Genomic DNA, 11477 nt, shown 5'->3' on the forward strand with positions numbered 1-11477 from the left:
AAAAATACGGTTATACCTGGGCGTCGTACTCCAAACTGGTCTCATTTTAAAGCACTGTAACGTCTAAACTACGACGAATTTCAAAATAAAAATTTGCAAGTATATTTTTGAAAGCATAAACTATCATAAGATGAAAAAAATTGATTTTTTCGATGTTCTGTACCAGAAAGGTGCTTTAAATATTATTGCATTTGCGATAATTTTTTTTAAGCATCTGAAATATAGCATAGAAAAAACCTATATTTACATACATTCATATATTTTCTACCATAGTGCTCACATTTACATCTTACTTTACCAATAGCATACATTTAGGCGTTACAGCGCTAGGCATTCACTTCTAAACTCACTACTCATGCAGCATAGAGTTTCTTGCATTATGTTCGTCTGCCAGTCAATTTTCTAACCAGCCCAACAGCCACTTACATGCCATGCTAGGTATTTCCTTCGACCACCCACTTTGGCACCCACCCAACAAATTACTTGGAGAAGTGTACGAGTATTTTGTTTACATTGTTGCCATATTCATTAAGGCATTTTTCGCTCAATATTCTACTTTTTGTTTTTATTTTTTTCTACACATTTTACGTTTAACTCATCTGTGGAGCTCTATAAGGTATGTAGTGTAAGAAAAAAAAGTTTATATAAATACAAAATAAAAACGACGAACAACGGTAGAGTGAGATAGCAGATAATGTAGCGATGCGAAATAAGTAAAGCCGTAATCAGTTACCTATTCACTCACATAGCCACATACACAATAATACATAAATATCGCTTTCAACATGGCATCGGCGGCCCGCATCGTTTGTAGTGGCACTAGGCAAAGCGCTACAATTGCCGCCTAACGCCCACGGCCAACTTAAATTTGGCATATCTGCAGTAGCAACAGCAACAATACTAAAGCATCGCATATCTCGTGCTATGCGTTCATACATACATACACACATATCCTTCCCACAAAATAGTAAGCGTCGATTACCAAAAACGAAAGTCAAGTCGGCGCAGCCAAGCGTGCAGGCAACCAAGCAGCTAGTCAGCCACTCAGTCAGCCAGGCAGTTTGTGAGCCAACTATGTACATATTCTCTGTATGTAGCTTGGTAGCCAAGCAATTTCAACCATGGAAACTTAATTTATGTTTTCAGCGTAGTTGAGAATTTTTTTTCTCTTTTTTTGCCACATCACATTCATTTTGCGGCCTGCTTTGCCAGTCTTCATGCGACTGCCTGCCTGCATTTTCACTACTTTTCACTTTTCTCTTAAGAATGAAATTTATTTTGCCAAGTCATGTTGAAGAAAATTTTTATAAGTTTTACATGTACTGTAGATGTGGCAGTTTGTGGGTGAGTGGGGGAGTTTTTATGTATGCACGAGTATATGTTTATGTGTACGTACAATAGGTAATGTGAGGGCGGCTTGTTTGTGAGTTTGGAACGGCTTACGCGCCAGCAATGGGCATAACGTTGTAAAGCAGGACAAGACGTGGTAACTCACGGAATGAAAATAGTTAAGATAGAAAAATACAAAATAAGGAAAATTTGTATTCCTTAAATCGGATGACTTTGTATAATTTTGTTGTTGTTTTTATTTTTACTGTTGCTACTGCTGCTGCTATCCAAAGCTGCGCCAGTTTACTAAGTTTGTGTGCATGCACGTACGAGTATGTATGTATGTAAATATGTGTGTATTTTATGCGTGATAGTGGCCCACGTAACGCACGGCAGTGTATTCAGCTATATTGCCGGGGATACAGAGAGAATTATGTATAATGGAAAATTTTTCATAGAATTTGCAGAAAAATGAAAACAAAAAAATGAAATAATATAGGGAAAAATGAAAATAGAAGCTCTTCATAGACGGCAACTTCGGAATGTGTATGTGTTAATAAATATTTGTGCAGGTGCGTGTTACGGTTTTTGCGTATGCACGTGCATGTGCGTTTGCCGATTCTAAGTAATGTGTTAAGCTAGTAACAGAATTGAGTTGCACACAGGAGGGTTGGGCGATTGGACGTAGATTCAGTTTGTGTAGATAAATAGTTTGAGTTCTTGTGCCCCCATATACCTCCTCCTACTGATGTATGTATGTACGTTCATGTATCAAATTCTTGTGCAATAATAACTTCTCTTCAAGTTAAACTTAAATAGTGTAGCCAAATTGTTGTGCACAAGAATCAGTAACTAGCAGTTCTAGTTAATATCTAATTCAGATGACAATATCTCGAAAAAGTTGGTAGACGAGTTTGAAAATAGGCGTGGTACCGCACATAAATTTGATTGAGAATAGCTGCATATGAAAATTAAGGAATTTAGGCCAGAAAGAAAAGTAGGATAGGCTAGGTTAGGTGACGGTGGTTGTCACTCTTAATATGGGTTTAGAGGGCCTTACTTCGGCCTGGAGGCCCATTGTGATATCGGTTGTTTGTGCTCCAGTTCTTCCACTAATACTGAAAGTGGTGAATAAACGGATTCCAATGGTCAAACGGCCGCCGTAGCCGAATGGGTTGGTACGTGCCTACCATTCGGAGAACGTAGGTTCGCGAAACTCCAAAAAAAGGAAATGTTTTTTCTAATAGCGGTCGCACCTCGTAGGCAATGGCTATGAAAAACCTTCTCGTAAAAAAACCATTTGCCATTAGGAGTCGACGTAAAAACTGTGGGCCCCTCCGTTTGTTTAACGACATCGAGACATACGCCACAAATAGATGGAGGAACTCGGGCAAACCTAACAAAAGTGTATGCGCCAATTATTTATTTATTTATATTTATTTGTCAGACATCCAAAGAAGTAGGAGTTTGGATAGCGAAGTCACGTTCTGGCCAGAGCGGAACAGTGGCTGAGGAGGTGTTAAACACCCCCCCCACCTTCTCCTCTTTTCGGCAAAGGCGACAGAATTCCTTAGTGGGAATCCAGTTACGTTTCTCATATATTTCTTGTTGAAGGCTGATCAAGATTCATCAGGAACCTTGTTTTGTGTTCATTCCTTACAGGTCAGACCTATCTAGTTACCTCATAAACATACTGTGGGCCATATATTGTTGGTCAGTTGGATGTAGACGACCTGACATATATGATCAGTTCCCCTTCTAGGCAGTTTATACGCGATGCGATTTCCAAGAATGACTTTGCCTTTACTGCACTGGACAACGTTCGCTGTACACCAGCTGTTTACAATAGCTCTACTATATATCTAATTCCTACTGTGGATAAAGTGTGCTGGTACTGTCGAGAGTTTACATCAGCTATAGCTATTAAGTCACCTTGAAAGGCGTGAAGGGAAAGGGGATACTCAGAATTGCATGATTTTTTATCAAATTTTTCGTTTGCGCACCATGAATTCGATATATAATTACTCTTTTAATATTTATAAATTAATTATAGATACGTATTTGTTTTGTATTTGTAATGCAACTCTTCGTATAGGTATTAGCTTCACTTACTATTTTGTTGAATAACTTTAAGATATAATATTCAAGCATTTCTAATTACCATATATCTCCTTCTCCTCTTTTTATGTTTTCTTAAACAGTAATAACAAAAATGGCCGCGTCTATTTATGCCACCCCACCGCCAGACTTAAGCAGTGAGGACACTGCACTTTCCGATGTCTCCAATGCATCTTCGCTAAATAACCGAAGCAACAGTAACAGTAACAGCAACAGCAACAGCAACAACAACAGCAATAACAACACTACCAATAACAACACAAACTGTAACACCACAACTACATGTAACGATAACACAACAAATACTAACCCAGTGACAACTAAGCACAAACGCACAATTATCGAAGTCCTAGCCAGTAGAGGCAGTGCAAGCCAAAGAGATCAGCAGTCGCCAAAGCGCCGCAATAGCGCATCACCAAATGCGTCTAACGGCGGAATCACTACAAGTGACGCAATTACAGTTGAGGAGGCCATTGATAGTACAACAGAAGATGAAAGGGTAGTAGAAGATGACGCCGACATGTCAACGACATTGCCAGCAGAAAGCGCCACAATGGCAGCCGTAGCTGCGGCAGCTAATGCAGCAGCTATGCAGCTGCAATTGTTAGAGGCGATCAACGATGCTGCGAAAAAGCGACGCAAGCAGAATAATCCCAGCCGCTTGGGTGCACAGGCAGCCGGAGCAGCTGCGGCAACACTACAGCTAAACAAAAGCACTGAAGGCGCAGTAACCAACGCGACTGCGGAAGCCATAATTGCAGATAAGGAACAAATTGTGGCGGATAACATGCCACCAACAACACTGCCAGTAGATTATGAGGAGAAATTATCGAAAATGTGTCTACCAAAATCTATGGAACAGTTGAAGGAAACGTTTGAATTGCTACAGCACAAGCAACAGCAACTTGGAAACATATCATCAGACACAGGAGTGACACATGCGAATTCGAACAATTTGGAGCCTCACGAATTTATCACAAAAACAGAGACCGATTTGGATACAAAATCAGTCGCAACTGATCAAATAAGCGAAGAGAAGGCTTCGGAGTTACAAAAACTAGCAGAAGAGTTGAGAAATCCCTATCAGACATTTTGTAAAACATGTGGCGAAAATTTTGAAACCGAATTTAAACTTGGCTTGCATATGTTGCAAGAGCATCAAAATGAGGAGGTCCACACAGATGAGGCGCAACAAAAGGCAGAGCTCATACCGTACGACATGCTATCGGCCGTGAACGTTAAAATCGAACGTGTCGATGATGAGAGCTCTACATCACCGCCCGTTACTGCTACGCAGAGCAATCAGAATGAGAACGCCGCACCAACAAGTCTCCTAGCGAATGGCAAAGAGCTTTGGCTGAATGCCATGCCAGGCATGGGATTCTCATTTCCGCCAGAAGCTGCTGCGGCCGCAGCGCTCTCGGCTAGCGGCTATCTTCCGCTACTGGGTATGTCTAGCTTTCCCCCCGTCGATGGCTTAAATCGCCCACCGCTGCGCATTTTCAATCCCGAAGCCTATTGTGATCTCTGCAATAAGGAATTCTGCAACAAATACTTTTTGAAGACGCACAAGGCCAATAAGCATGGCATCTATGATCCTGTCGGTTCAGTGAGTGGTGAGAGCAATGCCAATGTAGCTGGTGGAAATATGAATGCCATGACTCAAATGTTGCAGTTGCAAATGCAGCAGCAGCAACACCAACACCAACAACAGCAACAACAACAAAATATACATCAATTGCAACAGAAACAACAATTGGCCATGGAAGAGGCACACAACAAGCAGATTAGTGGGCAAGCAGGCAACGGTGCTCAACCGCAACAACTCACACCACCCGCACCACCCCCTGTGTATTGCGATGTTTGTTCAAAGCGGTTTACTAATATCTTCGCAATGCGCCGTCATCGCGCCAAAGCGCATGACCAACCGCGCAACAGTCCCGTCGAACAGCCGACCCCAACACCTCCACTGCAACCGCCGTCACAGTCTCAGCCACAGCCACATTCATTTAAACTAGACACAGCTACAGCTGCTCAGGATGAATCAAAGCATGAAGTATCACAAGATGCTACTACTAAACAATTCCGAATGCCTGATGGATTTCGGCAGGATTTCACACTAGAGCAAGAAGAAGTGGCTTTCACCCCACAACCTCGAAAACTATCACCGCAATCGCAGCAACAGGCGCGTGATGCAAATTTCGCACACGATAAGTTACGTCATCTTGGCGTACTTAATCCAGAAGCCTTCTGCGAAATCTGTTGCAAGGAATATTGCAACAAGTATTTCCTGCGTACACACAAATGGAAACGTCATGGTATATTTGTGCCCCCAGATGATTTGAAGAACGAACAACTGCAATTGGTGCAGAAGACACCATGGCCCTTCATGGGTCTGCCGGGCCTGTCTGGTGTGCCATTAAACCTCATGATGGCTAATGACAAGACACTTATGGCTCAACGCATGTTTGCTGCCGCCACAGCAGCTACTTCTACAGCCAATGCTAGCATGGATGACACACCACAACACATAGCTAAACGCATTAAGCTTGAGCAAGTTGACGACGAAGTGCGAGCAAATGATGAAAATCAAGAGAATAAATGTTTGCTCAGACGTCAGTCTGCTGACCAGCAGCAGGATCAGCAACAAACAGGTTCACATAGCGTGCCGTCCACGCCGGAGCCACAGAAAATATTAGCGGAGTCCTACAACTCGGGTGCCAATATGCCAGCTAGTCCCGAGGCTGCAGTTGGTTTGCAAAATTTGCAGAAACTTCAATCCATGATACAGCAACTCAATGACCTAAATGGCAAACGTACAATGGGCTGCCATATCTGTGGCAGAGAAATGGAAAATCAATATGCCCTGCAAGCTCACATAATGACTGAGCATGCCGGTCTGTATGATGGAAGTACCACTTTGCCGCTCAACTTCCAACAACACCTTTTTCAACAGCACCAACACTTGCAGACGCAACAGCAACAACAACAGGCTCTCAAACTCTCCCCATCGGACTCTCCCGGTGTCATGCCACCACTGAACGAGATGCGCTGCAATCAGTGCGATCGAGAATTTGCCAGTATACAAGAATTCAAACAACATATCGCTGAAGTCCATCTACTACCGGGCAGTCCACTACGCGAAGGTTTTGCCACTCCCGAACGTCCAATAAACACGAATGCTGCAACCACAGGTTCACGCCCGCCCTACACCATCACACCGACAAGCAGCTACTGCGAAATCTGCAATAAGGAGCTGTGCAATAAATATTTCATGAAGACCCACATGCAACGCATGCACGGCATCGAAATCGAGAATGGCGCACAGATCGGTGGCGTTGTTTGCAATATCTGCAACAAAGAGCTATGCAGCAAATATTTCCTGCGTGTGCACAAACACAACACGCATGGCATCGTCGACGAAGGCGCACCACTACCACAACCACGTCAAAATGGGCTGAGCTTCGAAACTCAACAGCAGCAGCAGCAGCAGCAGCAGCAACAACAGCAACAACCACAGTTGGCATCCACAGAAAACGACTTAAATCGCGGACTCAACTTGAGTCCCTTCGGCAGTGGTAACTCCGTTGAATCAAAATCGGATTACGCTAATTATACAGAAGTCTGCACAATATGTACACGTCGTTTCCGCAGCGCAAAATGGCTGCGTGCTCATTTGCTAAGCGATCATGGGCCAACGGGCATTGAGAAACTACGCGAACTGGAACAGCAGTACGACCCGTTAGGTAAGTCTACTAGCCCTACACTCAAAATACCAAACGGCTCTGCAAGTTCAAGCTCTAGCAGCGGCAGCGGCACTAACGCGAGTAATGTCAACCCCACAGCCGGACTGTTATCAAATCCAACAAATCTTGCTCAAGCTTTGCAAAATCTAAATGCACAGCACCTCCTTGGTAACATGCCCAAAACTATGTTGCCTGGCATGTTCGGTGCGGTAGCCGAGCAAGCACTCCAATCTCCACGACTGCAAGAGTACCAGTGCTCTATGTGTCCTTTCACCACGCCATACTATGCTTTTCTATTTATACACGAGCGTTCACATTCACTGCTCAGCGGCGGTACTGGTGATCTGAGCACAGTTGCACAGGACCAACTAACGGGCGGTAGTAGTAATAAAGATGAAGCAATCGGACACGATGAGAGCAAGCCGAAGTTAGATAGCACTAATGTAGCATTAGCAACCGACAAGTCTCACACGCTTCCACTGATGCAAACTAACAAAGCGGCAACTGAGAGCGGTCGGGTCGAACCGACTAATTTGTCAACACGCAACGCTACAGCTATTGGCACAAGCAAATCGAAGTCGACCAAAGAAAATCAGGCACAACGCAATGCTAAGCAATCTGAGACAAAGGATAACAACAAAGAAATTACAGCTACCAAAGCTACAGCGCATGCCAAAGTGGATAAAACACGCACAATCGCAACGTCACCTATTGTCACAGCTACAAATGTGCTCTCTCAAGAAACGCTCAATGAGTTGGCGGAGAAATGCGGCAAAATAGCTTCGTATGCGGTGCCAAAAGATGTCTCCGGAGCAGCTACCGGAGCAGTAGACGGGGAACCACAAATGCAAGCTTTTGTGTTGGAAATGCAGCAGCAGCAGATGGATGCAGTGGCGAATGACGTTGGCGAGGACATGGAGGAGCAATGTAACAGGTTTGTGCCCGCTATAGTTTATTTGCCCGTTACAAAACGCATCTCAGGGCCTGTAACTGTGTCCTTTAACTTGACACCAGCCTAAAGCTGGTAAAGCTGAGGGCTTGGGCGTATGTAATTTTGCGTGTATAGGACTTGAGCAGAGTGTTGCCAAATAGTTGCAGAGTTGACGTTAACAAATTTTACAAGATATATATTTATAAGTATAAATTTATAGACAAATAGTAGTAGGGCAAAGACAAAATTTGTACATTTTGTACGTTGGATAGTCGGCATGCAGTTCGAGCATGGCGAATCTATACAGGTGAGGGTTTTAGAGCCACAACAAAGCAAGTTAATTTGCCAGTTACTGCCACCACTTTGAATGGATTCGTCTGAGTAGGAGCTAGAAGCGAATGGGACGGCCTTTCGTCATTTCAATTTGTGCTGATTTCTTAATGTTTAAAGCGTAAGAAAAAATTCTGCGCCTGGCTATTTATTTGTGACTTTTTCATCAAAGTTAGCGCCAATTAAAAATATTGACTTTATTTTGACAAGGGATAGGATATTTAAAGGGATTATAACTAGTTTTTGACAAAAAATAACTATAGTTGAAGAAATTTATAATTCTGTGTTAACTAACAGTTAGCATTAATTAAATCCATTCCAAATATAAACCACCTCAAAAGTTCCCTACTGGTTTTTAGTTGTGCGCACGGTGAAAAAAATATCGAATTTGGTGCCGAAATATGCTCGAAAAATATCGATTTGATAATGATAACTCAAAAAAATGACAACAAATATGGAATATTTTATGAAAAACCTTGATTTTTGAATAACTCATTATTTGCTGCTAATGTTGGGCTTAATATCGAAGTTTTTTGTGCAGGAGCTTGAGGCAAATAAAATAAAGGGTTTCCCAATAAGAGGTGTTATTTTGATATTCAAAGTAAAATGCTATTTTTTATAAAGAGGAAGGTATGCCGTTAATAGTGAAAAATAATATCAGGCAAATGACCACCACGACCACACTTACAGGACAATATCCTTTTCATGAAATTTTCCATAACCGAATTGCAAAGTGGCTGCTCTATGTCCTCGATAGCCACGAATTCCATCTTTGAGGTCTTGAATCGACCCTGGGCTGTTGGGGTAGACCTTCTCGTATTAATGCTAGCAAACATTGGCGTTAATTATTGAGAAAAATTTCAATATCGATTAGGTGAGGTCTTAGTTTAAAGCCAATAACCTGCAGGCTGTACTTCCCTACAATACCCCATAAGCAAAACATGGTTACTTCGCTTTTGACCGGCTATAAGAGAAGCCGGTTTCTGGGTTAGCAATTTTTACCAAAAGCGCAACTGAAGAAATCATATATTTGTCCACCTATGAAAGTTGTCCGCAAAGAACTAAAAATCTATCGACATCTTTAAATAAAATTTAGAAAATAAATGAAAAATTTAGAAGTTTTACCATCCCAGTTTTTTTTGCGATCACTCAAATCAGAACTCTTCAATACATAAATCGGTACACAGTTAGGTAAAAGTATCGGTGTAAGTAATAAAAACCGATTATTTTATGCAAAGTATCGATATTAGAATAATACTATTTATGCCATTTGATTAACGTCGATTGTGTCATGCAAAGTAAGGATTTTTCTGGTTAATATCGAATGTTTCATATAAAATTTCGAATTTTGATTAGTATCAATTGTAGCATGAAATATGTAGATCGATTTTTGCTCAATATCGATATTTTACGAAAAATATCGATTTTTGATGAATCCATGTACTCCAACCAAAACCTGTTTTGAGAGTGATTATGCAACATTTTTCGTGAAATATCGATTTTTGATGAACCCATGCAATTTTGAATCCAAACCGTATTTTGAGAATGATTATGCAACATACGTCAGAGCTCTAGTTGAAAATAATGAAAGAAGACTGAGTGTGCTTTTCAATTGAGCTTTATTTGAAGTCAAAAAGAAGTATACAAATTTACAAATCTTTTCAAATAAAAATCTAGCAGTTTATTAAATTAATGCAAAACCACAAATATGGCAACATTTTGCTCAAGCCCAAGCCGCAATCTTATCACTGAGTTTTTGACTGCAGTGATGAAAAAATCAAAAGTTCCTATGACAAAAATCAAAATTTTTTTTAACAAAAAAAAAAAAAGAAATATAGTGAAAATGAAAATTCAATACGTACGTGCATATTTAAATTAAAGGACTGCAACTTTAGTTAGCACAATACAGACACAGTTGCAGTGTAGCTAAATTTACATTTAAATTTACATACACACATACATAGAAGATATGCAAACATTTAGTGATGGAGGCATTGTGTGGCGAGGCATAAAAGAATACTTCCACAGGGGCGATCAAAGCTGCAAATTGAAAATAAAATGAAAAACATTAAAACTATATTTAGTTGTAAAATTAAGATCGCACAAATACACATACCTTAAACTTACATGCATAAAATCCATGAAGGGGAAATGCTTTGCTCAAGAATATGTAAAGAAATGAAATAATGGACAAAAATGAATTTACTTTAGAGAATATTATGTATATTTAGTTTTCAAATATTTATGAAATCAAGCATAAAAGAGTAACGAAATTCAAAATATATAAGTTTAAAGCATTATACACATACATACATACATACATACGTGTATGTAGTTGCGAACATACATAAAATAGAATTTAATACCTACATTAAATACATATTTGCCAAACGAACTACAATTAATACACATTAGCAGATGTACATACCTTAGTGCATACAACCGTACATATACACACGTATACATACATACCAAATAAGTATGTGTGTACATATATAGTAAATAGATGTTGGCGAGATTTTGTACATACACACATACCGATACACCTAACCGCTTACTTAAAGTAAATCAAAACAGGACAAGAACATTATCTCAGGGCAAAAGTACAATTTACTTAGTACTTTCAACTTAAATATGGACTAAATATAACTCAAATACGAGTAGGAGTAATAATAACAAAAATTCAAAACCAAAAAACCTTAAAAAGCAAGTGAGAAATGGCTTGAGCAAATATTAGTTGAAAAGTGCGTAAAATGAATAATAAAAAATACCGCATTACTACCTCAGATGACTAAAAACAATAACAAAAAAAGAAAGAATGCCAGGCACCGTTGGAGCCATTCGCTTGAGGGCATTTTTTAGTAAAATTACGTAAAAAAGTGCGTAGTAAACGAAAAAAAATTTTTTCTTGGCTTTTTGGAGAAGTAGGAGCTTTATCATTAGTAAGAAGAACGTGTAGAGTTGTATGTGCTTGTGTAAGAAATTTATTTAAAATTAATTTTTATTTTAATTTTAATAAATTT

General features: G+C 40.2%; 1 protein-coding gene across 1 annotated transcript; it reads left to right on the forward strand.

Annotated features, from left to right (window-relative positions):
• Window positions 1–3541: 3541 nt before the first annotated feature.
• On the forward strand, window positions 3542–8212 carry LOC128861336 (uncharacterized). The gene has a single exon (XM_054099401.1). It carries the CDS (start codon window positions 3542–3544, stop codon window positions 8210–8212), a length of 4671 nt encoding a protein of 1556 aa, XP_053955376.1.
• Window positions 8213–11477: the final 3265 nt, after the last annotated feature.

Source organism: Anastrepha ludens, chromosome 4 (genome assembly GCF_028408465.1).
Source record: "Anastrepha ludens isolate Willacy chromosome 4, idAnaLude1.1, whole genome shotgun sequence".
NCBI lineage: Eukaryota > Metazoa > Arthropoda > Insecta > Diptera > Tephritidae > Anastrepha > Anastrepha ludens.